At 40.0% G+C, this 21,256-nt stretch overlaps 2 protein-coding genes across 13 annotated transcripts in view; one reads left to right on the top strand and one right to left on the bottom strand.

Annotated features, from left to right (window-relative positions):
• nbeab (neurobeachin b) overlaps window positions 1–21,256 on the bottom strand; it is a 198,556-nt gene that overhangs the window by 40,921 nt on the left and 136,379 nt on the right. For 10 of the 12 annotated variants that reach the window (XM_044201438.1, XM_044201426.1, XM_044201427.1 and 7 more), the window contains one exon: window positions 17,921–18,057. In XM_044201438.1, coding sequence (XP_044057373.1) covers window positions 17,921–18,057 — 137 coding nt within the window. Of the gene's footprint in view, window positions 1–14,561; window positions 14,780–17,920; window positions 18,058–18,471; window positions 19,669–21,256 lie in introns of those variants that run through there. The other 2 variants (XM_044201437.1, XM_044201436.1) reach the window with 2 other exon arrangements.
• mab21l1 (mab-21-like 1) lies at window positions 14,846–17,205 on the top strand. Its single transcript, XM_044201447.1, has one exon. The coding sequence runs from the start codon at window positions 15,237–15,239 to the stop codon at window positions 16,314–16,316; it is 1,080 nt and encodes a 359-aa protein (XP_044057382.1). The 5' UTR covers window positions 14,846–15,236; the 3' UTR covers window positions 16,317–17,205.

Here is a 21,256-nt window from a genome sequence, read left to right as displayed (position 1 = left end):
CTATGAAGAGGCTGAGCAGTCGGAAAAGGCAAAGAGAAAGCATAAAGGCTGGAAACAGCTAGGGCAGAGAGCAACTCTCAGCTAAGTGGGAGAGCATCGTCAGCCACAGACAATGTGGTAGACTAGGTTGCCAAAAAAAATTTGTATCTGTTTGAAAGTAAAACACACACTCCAGTCACCCGCGACCCCTAACGGGACCAAGCGGTAGAATGGATGGATGGATGGATGGAGGGACATTGTTTCTGGAAAGAGATGTAGCTGTTAAATGACAAATTAAACCAAAACTATCTGAATGAATAAATACAACTAGGAGTAAGGGAGAACATATAACTTTTTGTAATATGGGTGAACTGACTCTTTAAATAAAAAAGTAGGAATAAACTGTACATATTCGTCTTTCTACAAATGACTCAGGTGTTCCACACACTGTGAAATTAAACTAGTATTGCCATATCAAACTTTATAAATCCGTGCAGACAGATCTTAGTTGTCTGACCACGACGTGCCCAAATCCACACTTTTATTTCAGCTTTAATCCCTTTTACATCCTGCAAAGGTTTATAATGTATGCCTGAGCACCAAAGTATGTTTCTCATCTGATCCCCCCCTTTAATGTGACAACTGTTATGAAATGTAGAAATATAAAAATGTAAAAGATTCCCACAGATTATTAAAAAAAATCAGCATTCCACTTGGTTCCTCTCTGTGAGACCTATATCTCAACTTCAATAAAGTAGCAGGCTCCTAATGCAGGTATTGGGGGAAAACAAGATACAGATTTGCATAATCAGTGTCACTATACATTTGGGTGGTAGCTGGAGTGTGGCAAGATGACACAGCTTGGGTGCTCTAGCAAGACCAGTAGGATAAAGGAGATGAATATGCATTAAATATGCTGGCAGTTCACTGCCCCAAATGTCCAGCCAAGTTTGTCAATAACATTTATGTCAGGGATGGTATTTCACGCACATTACCAGGCCCTGCAGCGCTGTCTTCTACACTGCCATGGTAGGACAGGTGGGTGGAGCCGTTTTCCTAGTATGCAATTTCGTCTTCAAGAGTCAAGGCTCTTTAAACATTCTTTATTTGCCTATGTTTAAATATAAAGCCTCAAAAAATGCAATGAAAAAAATTCAAACAGTTACTTATGGTTCTCTACAGCGAAGTTTTGGCATCAAGCCCTTCCTTGATGACCTTAGTGATATCCACAGTGTGGTATATGCAAGTGCAGTAGGAAAATACATATTTAATGTTATTATGTATTTTATAATCTACATGTAATTATAAAAGCACATTTTATGTATTTAATACACAGTCATAATTACTTGTGCATTCACACACAACTGTCTTTTTTAGACTTCACATGTAGTTGGATGGCTGTGCTGATTACAAGATCGTGTTCACACCTTTACCCTTCACAGGAGTAGTACACAATATGCAGTAACCTTTCACTAGGAATAGCAAAAATACAGTGGTTATAAAAAAATTATGTTAAAAGTACATGAAAAAAAACAGCTATATAGCTGGATCATATCCCTATTGGATAATTTCAATATATACTGGTCCTATTTGCCAGTGGAGTTTGTTAATGTTTGGCATATGTTGTGAGGAGAGAGTTCCACTCGATGTATTAAATAATTTTGCCTTTGATTAAACAACTACCTACAGTTTGGGAACAGATTATTTGGCCTCTTCGTGGCTCAGTTATTTATCTCTGTGTTTTTGAAAAACTTAGATATCAAATATAATATATAATATGACTCATCTTTGTAGCAGTGTTACTACTGGTGATTAAGTTACTTCAGAATTCAAGTCTTTTTCCATGCCATGTACATGAATCTGTCTCCTCCTCTGTAAGTACTAATTAATAATAGTTAAATGAATTATGTCATGTGAGTAAATGATATCTAGCGAACAAACAAACAAAGAAAGGGACACAACAAACATTTAAACATACGAACATGCTCAAGTGTTGACCCACCCACAGTCACATCCACACACACATACATGAACACACAGTAAGCACATCATCCAGATAAACAGCTTGAGGATGCCTTTACTAAGGAGCTTGAGAGAAGGGATGCAGTCATTTGGTATGGGGTCTTTTCAGCAAGCTTTTCCTAATGGGACTTTTTCAGGGACTTGTCAGCCTTAAGATGACTGAAATCTTCCTGGCCTGGGTTCCAGCTTCCTGGCTGCCACTGAGAGTGCCAAGCTGATCGCTTTAAATCCAACTTTTCTTTTTCTTTTTTGGTGGTGTGTGGGAGGGATAGGGGCTCAGAGCAAGACAGAGAAGAGAAAGAACGAGACAAGGATGGAGAGGCGGAGAGACAGAGGAGGAGAGAAAGAGCAAGTGGTTAGACGAGAGGGCCTGATGAGCAATGAGCGCCTCACTCGTCCTCAATTAATCTTGTCTCTCTACCTTTGCTTTGGCGCTTCCCTCAGCACCAAGGTAATAACGACACCCTCATCCATTATCCTTTTATCCCTGTTATTCACTGGGAATTGCTTAATAATATGCTACAGATCCGTCCTCCTTCGTATAATTCTTTCTGTCATTCGCAGTATATCATCTGGAAAACACACAGCCCCCTTTCTGGTGGACACTCTTTGAGGATTATCATGGGTGACACCTTCGGGATGCAGCCAGAATCTGGAGCATCATTTTTTCAGGAATAAAGTAGAATTACCCTGACTTATCTGTCATTGCCAAAAGCACAACAAGCCATTCAGGGCCAAAGCAAAGGTGGAACAGGTTCTTATCGGCTTCTCTGAACGAGAGCGCTTGTAAATTTATGCTAATGAGGGCCTTTTGTCATCCAGGCTCACCCCTTGGGGCTGAACGGGCCTTGCAGGGGATGATAATCTGGCTGTTGAGTGCACTAGATAATTTGTACTTTATCCTCATGTAATTATATAGTTTAAATCTTTTTACCAATGCTAATCCTGCGACATGAGGAAGTGTCTTAACCGTGTCTATGGTTCTTAGCGGCACTAGTTAACGTGCATCTGACTCTCTCGTAAAATCACGTAGGAGGAGTGCAGCGCTGATATAATTACTCTGACTTTCTGTAGCTTGTGCTATGAATCCTCATATCATTTTCATCCACCTTAGCAAGCAGGCAGGCAGCCAGGCTAGCAGCCTGGGGGTATGGGAGACAACTCAGAAAAGGTGAAAACATTGTAGCACAGCTGAAAGAGCCCTCCCCATTTTTGTCACGAAAGAAAGATGGAGGAGACCAGGAAAATGGACTGAAAAGAGTAAAAGTGCAGTAGGGTGGCAGAGCTTTTGAGGTCTCTCTGCTGTCCAGTGGGACTCCAGGCCATCTTGTGTGTCTGCCAAAACCGACAGCCCTTAACAAGCTGCTTGGCGTGCTGTAATTTGACTAATTACATTGGATTAGACCATATTAATGCAAGCTGTTTTCTCCAGGGTCACTGACCCACCTAGTGTGTCCCTTGCTAGTTTCCCCATATTCTGTGTAAACAAAACATATACAAAAAATAAAGCAGATTCTTTGTTTCTTGAAATGATAAAACAATGAACATGTATCTATATCCCTGACATTATTTTTTATAATGGGAGAGAATGTGTTACAAAGCATCCACAGCAGAGAAAGCTGTGAGATACAGTCTGCACTTTCCTGAGGCACATCATCACAGGATTCTTTGATAACAAACCGAATCCTTTGCCTGCTTTATCTCTCTGCAGGAAAAGAAAAACAAAATAACGACTTTTACGAATCTGAAATAAGTACCAGAGTACACAAAATTGTTTTTTACACATAGAAATGGGGGTAGGGGGACTCAGGAGAGTCTCCACATGCTGACAACAACAGTGCAAAATTTCATTTTAATTTTACTTTTATCTTAGCAAAATATCAGGATGAAATCTGAGTAATGAGGAACTGTTTTTATGTGTGGTTTGGTCAGACAATTGTTCTTCTGAGGAAATGTGTTGAAATCCATGATTAATATAAATAATAAAGGACACATCACTTTATCTGCTTTAAAATTAATAGATATACTCAGAAAACCAGAAAGAATACTTATTGTATTGTAAAAAGAAGGAGGGAAACCAACCCTCATTTGCATTTGCAAAACTCCAGAATGAAAGGGGGAAAATGAGCCATAGAATGTGTGTGTTTTAATACAAGTGCTCTCCCAGTTGTACCAAATCAATTTGAGTTTCACACAATGGAGAAGCAGCTTCACTGTTTGTATGTGCTCCTCTGCCTTGAACATGGTGTAATAATAGTCTTAAACCAGGCGTTATAAAGACAGAATACCAAAGAGGCTTACAGCCTTGGTTTCATGAAACATTTAGGCAAAAGTTCCAAGGGCTGAGGATGATGAAAGAAGGTAAGCTTGAAAATGGGCTTCTGGGATCCACAGCCCTTATTGTACAGAAGTCACATCAAATTAATACTGAGGGCCATTTGCAGCCTTTCTTCTCCTGAGCTTTTCAGAACGGATTAAGCTATGAAAACTCAGAAAATTACTAAAGCACCTATTAGGCATTATGCTTACCCTTTCTCCTCTTTCCCTTTGAAAGTCAGTGAATGTGCTTCACTTCACTCGCACTTCATTTCATTTCAAGTTGTTTGCATACTTGAAAGAAGGAAAATTTTATATAATGTGTCATGTAAAATGTATATTTCCACTTGCACTATAAGAAATCCATTCCTGCAACTTGCAAACAAAAGAAAATATTTATATTTATATTATAATATTATAATATTTACTCATATTCACATTTTACACCATTTGCCATTCTATGACCCAATTATTTATAATTTTGTGGCTCCGTATATTGCATAAAACTATGCTGTAGCTTAGTTCGACGATGCAGGCCACAGTATTCGGGCAGTTTACTGAAAGGCTCAGAGTGTTTCCACACTGATGTAGGGCCAGTATTGCTAGGGTTCTCTCAGGCTCTCCGCACCCCTCTCGAGCTCTCAATGCCTCTTCAAAGAAGCGTAGGGAGCACATGAATTGTAATTATAGCTCCTAACAGGATTCAAGAGCACCCAAACGATGGCACTTGAGAACCAGGTCGTGTGGAGTTAAACGGCTGTCAGACACTCAAAGCTCCCCAGCATGTGAACAAACCCACAAAGGCTGGACGTGTCCACTTCTAGGGCCCTCCTACCTACTTTCCCTCTCATAGGGAGAGATTAAAGATCAACTAAAGCCCCTTTAAAGACCCATATATCCTTTCTGCATTTGTACTGACATTCCAATTTTCAAGAAGGGTTACAGCTTTCCAGGTAAGATACTAAACCTGAAAAATGTATTGGGGGAAAAAAAGTCAATGACCAAAAAGATGTCATGTATAAAGAAATAAATCCTTGGCAAAATTCAAGACAAATGAGACAACACCAGAGGAGCATGTGCGGGGGGAAGCAAAGGCTTGTGAGAGATCAAGTAATTGGTACCACCTGAGAAACCAATCTAACCACAGTGTCAGATTATCTCCCGACCTCGCCTTCAGAATAACGGAAAAGATCATCTGTGCTCCCCAGACAGTTTCAATGACTCACTAGGGCACAAGACCCCTCACTACACATTAAAGAGACCAGCCTTCAGTCAGGCCCTATCCAACATCAGCCCCATCCTACTCCCCAAAAGCACCCAAAAGAAACCAACCTGCAGCGTGAAGCCCCTATGCATGACCCTTATTAAACTCTTAATTGGATTGAGAGCCGCTAAGAAAAAAAATTCAACATTGTTCATTCAGCTGAGATTTTCTTTAGCATTCCTTCCAGTAGTTTGCCTCTTCAACAATAACATTCAGTCTCAAGTCACTGAAAACTTTTTTCCCTTTTCAAAACACAACCAGATTTTCCAAAAATGGGAGTATAGGGAAAACCTTTTTTTTTTTTTTTTTTTTTTTTTTTTTAAGGCAAAGCACTATTTGATTTTCACAGGGTGCAAGTGACAGGCTGAAACAAAGACCAGTGCTGGCCATTGTGTAGCCTTTCACTGTTGTAATGGTCTTAAAATGGCTACAAGCAGGGCCCTATTCAGCGGTGACCAGGCTGCTCAGCTCTCTTCTCCATATCCAAGACAAACTCTGCACTAAGCGGGAACTCTGAGGTCAGCTGATGAGTGAATGAGGGACTGAGTTCACTCATAACAACAGTCTCAGACTGCCTATAGAAGTTCTCAACACATTTACACTAATTACAGAGAATAAATAGTGCCATAACAACAACATCAATCAACTTCATTATGGAAAATAGCATAATGACAATAATTACAATAATATCTCATTAAGAAAGAGAATGAGAGACAGGGGAGACTTAATAGCAGACAGGTGTACAACACACCGCAATTATGGAACCTGAAATTAGTTCATTGCCTCAAGGCAAACAGAAGAGAAAAGGAAGGTTGTAAGTGAGTGTGTGTGTGTGTGTGTGTGTGTGTGTGTGTGTGTGTGTGTGTGTGTGTGTGTGTGTGTGTGTGTGTGTGTGTGTGTGTGTGTGTGTGGTGGGGGGCTTGTTTCAAGGCTGGGAGTAGGACTGATAGAGAGAGGCTCACTGACAAAAAAAGGAATTGCAAATAAGCAAACAAAAATGTCTTAAATGTGTAAATTAGGGAGAAAAATAAGAGGGAAAAGCAGCTTTTCCCTGCAGACTGGTGCCTTAGATGAGAAGGGAGCAGCGAAACGTGATCAAGGGGAGCCGTGGAGCGGTGCGGCAGGCGTCAAGATGAGCACCCAGTCAGCGAGTGGCAGCTTCTCCTTTTCCAGTCAATCATTCATTACAGAGCCAAGTGCTGTGGAGGAGTGCCTCCTCTTTTTGACCTATCATATTACTGCCTCTGTAAACTCCTAATCCTCCCTTCGTTAGATGGTGTCAACAGCCGACATGCTCTCACCCTTCTGCCGCACTCCCTGCTCAGACACCTCCCAAGCCCTGCCAAGACCACAGAATCAACACTAATAAAATCGTTTGAAATTTAACAAGGTAGAACGGCACAACTTTATCCATCTTTTTTGGTGCTTTCATCCACCTTTTTTTATCATTAGAAAGAGATTCAGAAAATTCACTTAGTAATTAGTTTACTTTTTGTTTAACCATCAATTCCAAGCCCCCAGTTCACAGTAAGCAACACTAAGAAAGTCTGACTTTTGCTCTTCAGTCTTTCATTGGCTGGTCGAAGCGGCCTGGTTCTTTTTGCCTTGGGGCTGTTCCTGAGCAGGTGAAAGCCTGGAGGCAGGAACCTGCACATCAGCACTTCTTCGTCCATCATGACTCTTTCATGGGGAGCCCGTCTCCTGAGCTTCCCTTCTAGAGCTCTGTGAGATGACTACTATAATGAGTCTAACAGATGAAAGCCCAGCAGGACAAAACAACATTCAGATACATCTCTCCACATACACACACACACACACTGGGGTTAGCACAAATCAGGGACTGGCTGTGTGTTATTTAGGTAAACAAAAGAATCAGATGGAGGCTCGACAATAGGAAACCAGATGAAGCATCTGTGTTTTGGCAGAACTCCAAAAAGGAGTTTTGGTTGATTATGTCATGCTGATCACAAACAACAGCAAACAATCAACGGTCAAGTTCATCACGAGCATATTACATACCCAACTGTCCTTCACTCACATGCATTAGAGCACAGACTCCCTTCACACACACGAACACACAGAGATCCATAGTGTGTGTGGATGGGTTTAGGTAGGGTCCCAATTTAAACTGACTGATACCAGATAGTAGATACTCAAGGAAATGACAGCACTCATTTATGATGTTCTGAGTTTAGCTGAATGTGACAGTCACAACAAGACTATTACAGTGAAACTATGAGTGAAGGCCAGCACAGTTCATTCATTTATTAATGACATATAGCACATAAACCTTTATAGTCTGTTAGGATCTTAAAATATCTTACCTTACTGGGAATATATATGTAAATTTGTGAAATAAACTTTGTCACGGTTGAGACACACCTATCACATAACACGGTTTGAGGGATGTTAATTACCATATAAAATAAGCAATTGGCATCCTGCCCCATATGTCCCACTTTTTCAGTGAGGAAGATGGAAATGAGGTGGGGTAGATTTGATTGTGACATGCTCTCCGTCTGTGCTCCACAATGTGTGGCTTTTCCAGTAACAGGCTAATATTCAGCACAGCTCACCACCACCAGAACTAATGAAAGTAGACAAAATGTCTCTGCTGCCATCTTTGTCTAGCATCCGCTCAGGGTGAGCCTCCCTCTTTCCCTCCTTTCCTTTTCACCTCCCGTCTTTCCCCTCGCTCTTGAAGGGAGGGTGACAGCGGCATAAAATGGTGGCGAGCAAATGTGCCTTCCATGTGGCAGCATTGGTGGGGGTGACAGGGCAGGCTGAGGCCAGCGCTATCTGCAGTGTGTGGCTGTTGCTTTGAACAACCTGGATAGTTGCCATGGAGGATCAGGGCTGAGCTGATGAGACACCAGCAGTGACAAACAAAAGCAGCTCAATATCAAATCAAGAAACAGGCCACCCATCCCAAACAGAAAACATGTCTTTGATAAATGTGAACTTAGTTGTCTAGGGTGGCTTGTTAATAACCGACTGCACATCACCCAGTTATTCCTTATAGGCAGTTTAATGTTTTAATGTGCAGAATTGCGTTCAAAAATCATTTCTAGCATACAAGATGCTATTACATTAGATGTAAATATCAGATATAAAAGATGATTCTAAGACAGTTTTTAAGGATAAAGGATGTCATATATTGTACAAATTGTAAAACGCTCTGAGACAAACTTCTTATTTTGGACTATATACATAAATTCACTTGATTCGACTTGAAATATAAGTTATAAAATGCTTAAATATCACTTAAAGTATATCCATCCATGCATAAAACTACTGAACAAAGAAAACTCCCTTCATCCAACAATTTGTGGTTGAGTCATTCAGGGGGTTGTTAGTTAACCCTGAGCTCAGAGGATGATGAAGCAAGGGCATAAATCACAGAGTGAAACAAGGCAGACTCTTTCGATTCATTAATGGAAATGATCTGTCAATATGCTGGAGTCAATTCACACGTGTCAGCTGGGCTCAGCACACAATGGGCCAGCCAACTTATGAACTCCCAGCACCACTCCACCGAGTCCATAAAACAACTGGCATCGCCGCTGGGGAGCACCGTGAGACACCACCCTCTTGCACAGACCACCAGATGACACAGATGGGGCGAAACCAAACAAAGACGAGACTCCCTTTGTACAAAGAGGGACCCCTTTCAAAAGCCATTCATGCAACAAATTGGAGAAATCTGGCCATGCAACACTCTGGGTTTGCTCTTTTATTAGCGTGAGCCTTACGTCACAGTAAGTGAAATCAGATTTATGGCTCTCTGCTACAAAGGTTAAAATCAAGCACACTTTTAAGACACAAAAACTTTTTTTTAAAGCCATGTTAACCAACAACAGTTTAGCTATGTTAACCAGGAACAGTCTGTTATTTTATATATGAGCCACAGAGTAACAGGCCATTTCTCTTTTTACAACACTTTGCCATCTTGCACACTAATGACCAAAGCATCAACTTTAGAAAAGCTAATGAGGAAAACTACACACCAGGACAATGCTTACATGTCCTTTCATCCAGAGTTGATGGATTGTTTGGCTAAATATAGAGCTAACTTTTCCAACCTGACAATTTTTTATTGTTAAATCATCTTGACAAGCTTGCAAGCAAAGGTAAGTTAATTGTAGTTTCTATTTTTTGTTCACTGTATCTGTTAAAACAGCAGATCGGAATGATTCTTCGTAGTCACAGATTCATGACTATTAATCAGTCACAGGTACTGTAGGGGACTACAGTGTAGCTTTAAACAGCATCAAACTTGAGTACTTTTAGTTAGGGAGGTTTGTTTCCATGTAGGTCATTAAATATGTGCACACAAGCTCTCTCTTATTAGGTCTTCTGCATTTTTCTTTTCTTGCTCTTTCTCAGCTGCACACCCGTGCTGCTGCAGCAATCTGCATAGAGAGACATTTGTCATCATTAGCCCTGCTCTGACAGTTGGCACCCGGCACCTCAGATCTCTAGGACTGGCAATTATGAACCCTTCATCCCTTATTTAGGCAACATTGCCTAATTTCATCACAGGCATCACCAGCAGCATTTGATTACCAACAACCCCAAACCTACAATATGCAACCAATCCTTCCATTCCCTTTGTTTCGTGCCTCAATGTACTCCTACTCTTAGATCACATGACACGTGGGTGAGAACTGTGCTCAGTTAATCTGAGATTTGATAATACTTATAAGACACAAGGGCTGCAGAGAGGACTGTAGATGAGCATCATGGGGTCAGTGGGCAGATGATTACAGCACCCACCTTTAGATGGCAGACATCTCACAGACATTAAGATTAATCACGCTGCTGCTGCTGAATGGTTGCCTTTTACAACAGACAAGATGGAAGTCAGGCATATAGTTTTCTTTGATAAATAAAAGAAAATGAAAAAGAACTGCAAGTTTACAAATATGCTATTCAATTCTTTGAGAAGAATCTAAGCACTACCAATTTGTAGGGAAGAAACATGCTGAATAAAGTAATAATAAACCTGCCACGATCCTGATCCAGTCTCCAACACACCCCATGTTTAGCGTTGTCATGTACAACAAAATACAATGCTAAACTGTGTGTTAATAAAGCGAGTGGAAAGCACTGCACCAGCACTTTCACTGCACTCAACTGCCAACTGCATAACCTGGGTACAAAAAAAGTGCACTGAACACAATTTGTATTTACCTTTTGTGAAGCAAACCAGACATTTTCTGGGTCGTTGTTTTGGCATACAAAACTGAATTGTATTCATACTAAATTCATGCAAATACATGCATGTAATTTATCACGAAGGCTGACAAGCGTACCATATTGCAGAGGGGAGGGGTGAAGGGCCAAATGAAGCTGAGACAATCAATTAAGTTTCATAATTTACACTTTTCTCCACCTCTCTGTTTTCTCAACATTTCCATCATGCTGATAAGTTTGGTGTTTTCTGTGTGTGTATATGCTGTGGATATGGTTCATAGTGAACAGAGCCTGTTGAGTTGATCACTACAGGGTCTCCGAGAGCCTCTGGCTATGTAGTCCAGCTTCCTGACTTCTCCAAAGGAGGCTGCTAATACACAGCAGAGAATAAAACAAATGAATGGACACAATCCAAAGGGGGTCCTCAGTGAGGCTCCGGGCCCAGAAATTAACTGGCCTCCTACAGAGACACCATATTGCTTGGAATAATAATGCTCCGTTATTAAAAATCCCAATGACAATTTAATTTTGTGACAAATAATATTATAGAAAATGTGTCAATGTGAGTGGCTATCCCATGAGATTAAACTATATTATTTCTCACAGTTTGAGAGCCAGTGTTGATGTCACTTCTCTGAAGTGTCACTGCTTTTAATCTGACTTATACAGAAATATGTCATCCTATTAAGTCCACTTTGACTAATCTGCATATTAGCTTGGGAGCTAGCTGGTAAACTCCCTTTGTATGGGATATGGCTTGAGATCCTCTTTTTCAAAACTAAATGACCCCAGGAATGTAATGACAACGGATATGGCAGACCTTATTTGTTCTTGTGTAATAGGATTATCAAAATAATAAAACATCATTCATAATTATGATGCCAGTCAGAAGACTGCTGGTCATAAAGGTCTTGATCCAGCTTAAAATTAGCTAAATGATATACTTATATAACGGCATTGACTATTTTGTTAATAGTCATGAGGTAATACAGAAAATTGAAACTTAAAGACTGCATGCATAAATGTTAAACTGTAAAACCTTTTGTTTATAAAATATAGTTAAAGCCAGAGCTACAGAGGATTGTGCTGGTAATATTGGCCAATAAACGTTCATCTTTGTGGAGCACTGGTTTTTCATTTCCCCCCTGGAGACTCACTATTTCAAAATATTATTATTCTTTATTAAATGCTTGAGGCTACATACTGTTTTGTACACACAATAAAAATAATCATGTTTTTACACAGATTATGGTCATTTGTATATTTATACAGTCTATGATAAGAACACATACAGTATGTGTTAGGTTAATACATATATATTACTAATTTATGTGTATCAATACGGCATAAAGCCTCAAGCTTAAAATATAAAATAAAGCAACATACATTTAATGACTTCAGGTACAATCAGTAGAATATCATTTCAAGTCACTCAAACCACGAGTGGTGTCATCAAAGGGCAATTTCAGCCATCAGACAAGCACCATTGACCTTATGCCCGGCCATGTTAACAGGACGATCAGTCTTACTAGAAGAAAGCAAAAAGAAAAATGGAGGAGAAAGAAATGAATAAGTGTAGAGGCATGCTCTGGAAACAAAGAGGCCTTGAAAACAGGGTCACATGCTCATGCAAAATTAGGGGAAGTAGAAGTCATTGTATTGATTTACACAATCTTGCATGTATTTTGCTGGGTCAGAAATAGGCCTGTGCTGGAATCACAGCCCCATATATCACACTCGAGGGCCTCCAATGGCCTAGCGGGATGTTGAATGAAGCAACAAAGCTTGCAATGTTGTAATGGTAAAGATATGGGTTAGAAGACTGGATTGTTTTAGGCTAGACCTGACAACTGCTGGAGTCTTGGGACTGCAGGGCAGGTTGAGTTACTGTGAGATCTGTGCAGCCACATGCTTTAGATAAAGAGGTGATAATCTCAATGAAAATCCCCCGTTCTATCACGCATACGAATGGCCAAAGGCTGGAGCACAAACTCAAGAGGTGCAACTGGATTCTGAGGTATCTGACTTGGAGCAAGATAGCCTGGAAAGTGAGGCTAGTCTGGTTTCAATAAAAGGCAAGTACCTGCTGGGCCACAGACAGTGGGAGAGAGTGAGAGAAAAGACTATCAAAGCCAGAGAGGGGAAGAGGCTTTTAGCTACCTCTCACCACATGAAAACCTTCCATAATGTCCTCCATATCCTCCAGAAATATGTCAGTGAGAACATAAATTTAATCAGACCTAAATGTGAGAAGAACTAGAATATAGACCTAATCTTATTATTTATTTTCAGAATTAACCTTTATATAGACCTCTATCATGTCCCACAATTAGATTTATGAAAAAAAAAAAAAAAAAAAAAAAAAAAGATGCTACTCCATATCTGTAATTTCTGCCTGGTAACAGTGTGAAATTATCATTGGGGCTTGCCAAAAAGCTACTGGCAGTGTGTCCATGACAGGCTGCGATGATAATGGGAGTCACCTATCTATCAGGGTCCTTCTCGCACACGCCACCTCCTGCTCAGCCGCATCCATGTAGTGAGAGTCAGAGCTGACGTGCGGCGGTTTGCCCTCATAATGTCTGGTCTTATGCAGTTCTGACTAGAGCAAAGATGAGTGTAAATGCCTTTGTGCTCCTTATCTGATCTGTGCAGCATTATCTTTTTGAAGTCATCTTCAAAGCATGCACTGTACCTTCTGAGATGGAGCGCCAGTGCAATGATGAGAGCCAGAGAGGGTTTAGTGTGGATGCAAGATCTCTTTATTGTAAATCACGATCTATATCAGACCAACATAGCTAAAAACAACACACTAATACATCATGGGACTTTACATAAAATGGTTAACCATGGCATTCGGAATTGTTAGGATTATTAGCAATTAATGTTTTTTATTTAGTTTTCTTTAATATTCAAACTATGAATTTTATGCTATTATTGTTTTGTTTCTGCAATTATTATCTTGTTGTTGAAGAAAAAAAATATATTTATCATTACCAATAACAACATTTATGAACACAAAACAATAATAATTTCAACATTACAAGCATTTTAAATATAAAATAATAATTAGAAAAGCACAGACCGACACATTCACTCTTTTTTCGTTTGGCAGATGAACACAATAAAACATTGCAATATATAGTTTAGTAAATATGTTAATTTGCTTTTCATATTTGAGCAAAGTAAGAAAGAAATGTATATTAAGATCACAGCAGTTTTTTTTATTCTGACAATATACATTAATTAAATGACTGAAAAACAGTGGCACGTGGAATTGTGGAACCCAGGCACGCACAGTAAAAGAGCAAAACAAATATGACTTCTCAATCTGCATGGTAACACAAGCTTGCGATATAAACACTCTTATGCATCACAGCCACGATAATTTATGTGTCAAATATAATCACAATGCTAAATATAAATAGCACAATAACTTTTTCAGCTTTCAGAAATAGGCTTGGTACGTCACCAGACTGTTCAATTAATTTAACTAACCCGGAAATGTCTAATTAATAAACTAATTCATGATTATTTTATAAATATGTGGCTTCAAAAACAAAACGCACAAATTAGCCAAACCTGATTTATAAAATACAATTCTATTTTGCGTGACAAAAACTCTGAATTACTTCATTCTAATTTATTTATCTGATGTGGCTTATGTAAGAAATTAGATCCAGTCCACTGGAGAAAAAGAAAAGATTTAAATAATATGGCAAATGTAGCTTAATGTTTTATTATCCGAAGAAATAAATACTTTAACAATTCTAAATCCACCTACTGTTTCAAATGATTCAATATAGCAGACAGAGTCCAAGAAAAAGCAACGTAACGCAGTGGAAATGTTGTTTTTTTCTTCTCTCCAAATGCGTAGGTGTACTTCCGCTCCTCGATATACTACTACTACCTGTACTTTTTTACTTGTATATAACACCCGGGGATGAATTTGTTTTCGATAAACTGGGAAGCGGTGACGCATCAGACAGCGATTGGACATCTTGGTTTCAACTCCTCCCTTATAATAAAGAGTATGTGTGTCTCCCTGTTGTAAAACACAGCAACACCGGGCGTCTGCGTCAGGAGGGCACACTCCACTCTGCGCAATTACGCGGACTCCTAACTGGCACAGTGATCAGAGAAAAACCAAAAGGCATTTTATCCAGCTACTGAACCTCACAAGGTTGAAATGGACTTTTAATCAGGCCATCCTGATAAATTCAAGGACTTGCTTCGAGCACTTCAATGCAGTTTACGGTACAACAGCTGTGCATGTTATGATATGATTTTTACGCATGTGCTTTGAGCACAGCTTTGAATAGTTGTCTTATAAATAGACTTTTTTTTCTTTTTAAATAGCTTTCTTTTTTCTCTAAAATTGGCTCCCGTACAAACAGCCGCGTTGGATCCCTCGGCTTACTGCGAGACTCCGGTGTATAACCCGGATCTCTGCCCTAATATGATAGCCGCCCAGGCAAAATTGGTGTATCACCTCAACAAATACTACAACGAGAAATGTCAGTCTCGAAAAGCAGCCATCTCCAAGACCATCCGGGAGGTGTGCAAGGTGGTATCGGATGTCCTGAAGGAGGTCGAGGTGCAGGAGCCCCGCTTCATCAGTTCTCTCAGCGAGATGGATAACCGTTTCGAGGGACTGGAGGTCATTTCACCCACCGAGTTCGAGGTTGTACTCTATCTGAATCAGATGGGAGTATTCAACTTTGTGGATGACGGGTCTCTCCCGGGCTGCGCCGTGCTCAAGCTCAGCGACGGCCGCAAGAGAAGCATGTCTCTCTGGGTTGAATTCATCACAGCCTCCGGTTACCTTTCGGCGCGCAAGATCCGGTCGAGATTTCAGACACTGGTGGCGCAGGCAGTGGATAAATGCAGCTACAGAGATGTTGTCAAAATGGTCGCTGACACAAGTGAGGTGAAGTTGCGCATTAGAGACAGATATGTGGTGCAAATCACGCCGGCTTTCAAGTGCACTGGGATCTGGCCACGAAGCGCTGCGCACTGGCCTCTCCCTCACATCCCCTGGCCGGGACCTAACCGAGTGGCAGAGGTCAAAGCGGAAGGTTTCAATCTTTTATCCAAAGAGTGCTACTCCCTGAACGGCAAGCAGAGCTCAGCAGAGAGCGACGCCTGGGTCTTGCAGTTCGCCGAGGCCGAGAACCGGCTCCTCCTTGGTGGATGCAGGAAGAAATGCTTGTCAGTCCTCAAAGCCTTACGCGACCGTCACCTCGAACTGCCTGGACAACCCCTGAACAACTACCACATGAAAACTTTGGTTTCCTACGAGTGTGAGAAGCATCCCAGGGAGTCGGACTGGGATGAGAACTGCCTCGGCGACCGCCTGAACGGGATACTATTGCAGCTTATTTCATGTTTGCAGTGCAGAAGGTGCCCGCATTATTTCCTGCCCAATTTAGACCTGTTTCAAGGAAAACCTCACTCTGCTCTAGAGAACGCAGCCAAACAGACTTGGCGACTGGCAAGAGAAATACTGACCAACCCCAAAAGCTTGGAGAAACTCTGAGGTAAAAAAATATGTTAGTTCACCTCGTCTTAAAAATTGTGGTAAAGAGGCCTAACGAGCTCATAAACGGACAGAAAAAATATTGCCAACCAATTTGCAAAGTCTTGAAATGTGACTGTCCTCTGTTGTTTAATATGTTTTGGCCTAGCCTGTTTCAGGATGATTTTTATGACAGTTTAATTTGCCATTATCCCCGTGCACCTTTTGGTGGTGTCAATATTTAGGAGCAAGTTTAAATTATTGGCTACCATTAATCCAGGAGGCCACCTCAACAGTGGTTTCTTTTCTCTCCGTGCCACACGGTTACCTAAATCCTACATTTTCTTAAATGCTTTAAAATAAAGCCCCGTGATAAACTTTGGAAAAAAAAAATAAAAACACACATCTGTACATTTTATACTGTAAATACATTCATAGATTGTGATTCAAGTGGTCTGAAATTGTGAATGTTGTTCTGTGACACGTAAATAGGATCCACCTGTTTAAATCTACTTCTGAACTTTTTCTTTATCTGGTAGAAACGTTATTAATTTATACTTGCATCAGTGGTAGTCTGATTCATCTGTTTCAATGGACATTGTCTAATTTTTGAAAGTTTACATTTTGATGCTCGGCGTACGACATTTGTTACATTGAAAACATTCCATCAATTTACTTGAATTATTATTTAAAGTACTCGAACATTTGGTTGTTGTTATTCTCTACCATGCTTAGGCCTACATGATAAAAAATGAAAATAACATATATATAGTATATATATATATATATATTACAGTTTAATTGAAAAAAATGCACTTGAAATACACTGGATTATAACATCTGTGATCTGATTTTTTTTTATTTCTGTCTTTGATCTAATTTAAAGAGCTAATAAAACGAGCTGTTTATATTTGTGTCCCATTATGGTTTTATTAAATGTGTTTTTGACAGTAGTGAAGTAGGCCTAATGCCATGCAATAACAATATAATGGAATCTTAAATTTCGGGCTCTCTGGTTCTTGTAGGTGTTTTACGTAGATGGGTTTGACACCTTAAAAGGGAAAACAGGGAAATAAGGAAGGGATAATTTTCATACACATTTTAAACAGATCTGTAACCCTGCCGATCTGTTTGGATTTTTTAAACCACAACCTCCTGTGCAAGAAAGTGTTTTTTTTTTCAATATTAGGTGGATAACCAGTTAACTTGTCATAACTTGGTGGAAACTGTCACCACTGTTTGATGGTTGAACCTACACGAGGAGTAGGCCTCAATGGTCATTATATGATATATTTTTTTAAATGCATAAATAATGTAGCAAATTGAAACACACAAAATAAAAATCACCTGTGAAGTTCTGGACGCAAAACGTCATTATATAACACAAAAAAGCAAGACAGAGCATGAAGACAGAAGCGCAGCGCACCTCTCTGAAAACACCTGTGCAAATCCGCGCCTTTTCTTTATATAGGCTGCCAACAATTGTGTAGGCTATTTAAAACATAGTGAATGTTTAAGACATGTCGACCACTTACAATGGAAAAAAAAAATCAACTGTGAAACATGTCGGAAGCCAAACTGCCCGCTTTAAACTTGGGCTGCACACTTGCTTGCAGGTTACTTACCTTTGAGTCGACCCTTTTGAAGGCAGGGTCATCCTCGTCCACCTCGAAGTAGATTTCAGTGGTGGTGATGGACAGAGTCCCCCGGGCCACCAGGACAGGGGCAACAAGCTGGGCCGGACTGCTCAGGACCACTGGGCCTGCAGAGTGTAGAAGGGGCAGCCACGTGCAGAATCAGTAACATGCAAAAGAGATTATATTTATGTTAAATAAAGCGAGGCTGAGGTTAATTCTGTAAAACTGATCAATGAGATTTCAGGGGATACCATCATGCCAGCGGCCTGTTTGCATCAAACCATAGGCGCTACGTGCATATACACCCTGAGCTTATAAAAATTAGGGAATTTTAAAACTAATTATTGCAGTCAGTCAAATATTGCGCATTACGACAGCTCCGTGAAAGTCTTCATTTTTGTAGCCTTTATTATTTATCGCGCCACAAAACAAAAACGTTTGAACGTTTTTTGTTTTTGAATTGCACATGCCCTTATGCGCATAATACAGTAGATTTATCAGGCCTATAAATACATAGAGGTGTCATCAAAACAAAGTACCTGTTTGTAAACCGGCGATGCACTGATAACAAAAATGCTTTTATGATCTGATCAGATCATAATGCCAACAGGAACAACTATTAAGAAAAAAAAGGTTTAATGAAGTTAAATAAAATAAACTAATTACTTATTTCCCTCACACGGTCATATCGTTATAACGTATCTGCAGTAGGCCTACGGGTGTAAAATATGAATTTACATCATTGATATTCAGGGCTGCATTAAAAGGGGCCGCCTATAAGTGGATTCCGAAAATTAAAAAAAAGATCTTTTATTCTCCAATACATCCTACATTTAGACATGTAGGAAAACATACTACAAGCTTGTCCTCAAGTCCAAATAATTGCCCAGAATTTCGAGGTGGGTTTGCGACCCTGCCAGCTGATAGTGATCACATCTTTATTTCAGTCTCCTCCCTCCCTCTCTTCCTCTGCTTCATCCTCCATGTTCTCAGATCAGTGTCGCTGTGGAGCACCGTTACAGTGATTTGTCTGCTCTCAAACGAAAGCTCTCGAAATCAGGATATTTATCGATCCCTTAAACTCCAAAGAGCCACTTTAATGTCTCATCAATCTTAATCTGCGTTCCTCAGCCAATTATGGCCGATAGTGTTACAGGAATACAAGTGGATTTCGGTCTCAACTCCCAGAGCGCCCCTTCATCGCTCTTGCAGGCTGCACAGTCAAACCGCCCTCCCTGGATTTTTTCCCTGCGTTGCTCGGGTCCATTAACGGTGATCCTATCTGCTGATGCTATCAGCCCATGCGCTACACGTTGCTTACAAGCTTCATATGAAGAGTAAATACTTGCAGTAACCGTAGCCTGTTTTACTGCATTTTAGATAACATTTAGTGTAGCCTATTAATAAAAGAAGAGAATATTTAAAAAGTAAAAAAATTCAATTGCACGCCATTAAGAAGTGAAAGTATTTATGTAAAACTATCCTTCCTATTATTCCTATTAGTCTTGTTATTTCCGACAATTGACCCTCTTTGTGGCATGAATTGTTTCAGCTGCAATAAAAGGAGATTGTCTTTACTTCACTCCAGCCTCTAAACTACAAGCCCATACTAAAAATAACACTTTTAGGGCTGATGCAAAGGGCTACACAGAGAGAAAGACACTAGGCTGAAACATTAAGCCACAGCATCCATTGCTCATGGGGAGGAAGAGGATTAGGCAGTAATCCCCTCAGGGATCCTTCCATAATTAGGCTGTATGGCATTAAAATGTTTACAGGAGAATAATGAAATTAAGGCCAAGTTACACAGGATGAGTGGTGTATATAGGCTAAAGCTTGGAATACCCAGCTGTTGGGTTTTTCTTTTAATGAAAATGCAAATATTTGTCAAATGACAGGCCGATTTAATGAAGTGATGAAAAGTCTCATTTCGGTGTAGTGGGAGTTTGGGAGAACTGCTGAGAAGATGGGTATATTATTACCCACAATCCATGCACTGGACTGCAGTGTTTGATAAGGCTGGGTGCTTTTATATTCTACATATTCTACAAGTGGAAGTAGGTTACTTGCAGACCTGAGCACTATCGTTCACTTGCAAACATGTACATGTTGACTTATAGTAGATACACGCAGATATACACACATGCACAGCTGCAGCCATTATAACCTACTGTATGCTGAATATCTGAGGCACATTGCGATGTTGCTCATTAGAGTCACTGAAGCAATGATATTTTCTTCCACTGTTTTCAAAGCATCCATTTACTTTTCAACATATAACATTTACATGTAAAAGCCTTGAGAAATATGTATTGCACTACGGACTATTTAATAAGGCTGCAGCATACAATAATTCAATTAAAATAGGCAGAAAAATACTTAAATATTTCATATAAATAATTAAAATTTCCAGTGTTTTTTGTATATTTTCTTTTTGATGTCACCCATATTCTGTTTATATTAAGAAAGGACTTTGAATAAAAAACAAACAAGAAACTTGGGCAACTTGGTTATGCAAAAAGTGTTTCTAAGATTACACATTCAGAAATATTGTGTTGGTGTTACTCTTTTATAAACATGTCACCACTCAAGGGATCAGCATTGTTGTGAATGGGGACTAAAATGGATACAGAAAGGCTAAATTAAGGCAGAACAAAATGGTTGTGGCTGCTAAACCACACTCCGGGGTATACTAACACGGTTCCGGTATGGCAGCAGAGCAGTCAAATCTACCGACTCTTGCTTGACATGAGAAATGCCTTGTGAGGCTTAGACTCCTCTCTTCTTTCCTCTCACATGCTCATCTTAAGTTTCTATTTTACCCAATTTTGGTTACAATATGTGCATACAAAAAGGCTCATTTAATGCCAGTGCAAGCACAGACAGCATTTCCAATGTTTGTGGGGGAGCAAAACTAATCATAGGTTCAGTAACCACAACTGCCTGGGCCTTTGAGTGCAGGCGCCGCCCCTTTGGCAGCAGCAGCAGCAGGCACTGACCCAACGGCTGGCAGGAGGAGCACTGTTGTTGACAAGGATCTAGTCCCAGATCTCTCATTAAGGCTGTTCATGCCTGAGATTAGATACAGGCCAAACACAGACAGTGTATCCTGGTAAAAACATTATCCAAATGTTGTGAGTGAGAGAGCTCCCCTATTGGTACAAACATGAACTCAATTTTGATTCAACATAAAAAAATATTCAAATATTAAATCTCAACATTTCTGTAGAAGGTCATTATTAGTTCTCACAACAGAATACATTCTCACTGCTTTGTTCTTTCGATTGGGCAGTGCAGGGTTCATCTGACAGACATGGAGTGTTT

Source organism: Siniperca chuatsi, linkage group LG7, assembly GCF_020085105.1.
Source record: "Siniperca chuatsi isolate FFG_IHB_CAS linkage group LG7, ASM2008510v1, whole genome shotgun sequence".
NCBI lineage: Eukaryota > Metazoa > Chordata > Actinopteri > Centrarchiformes > Sinipercidae > Siniperca > Siniperca chuatsi.
The sequence above is the reverse complement of the archived record's forward strand: the minus strand, read 5'-3'. Positions and strand labels throughout refer to the sequence as shown.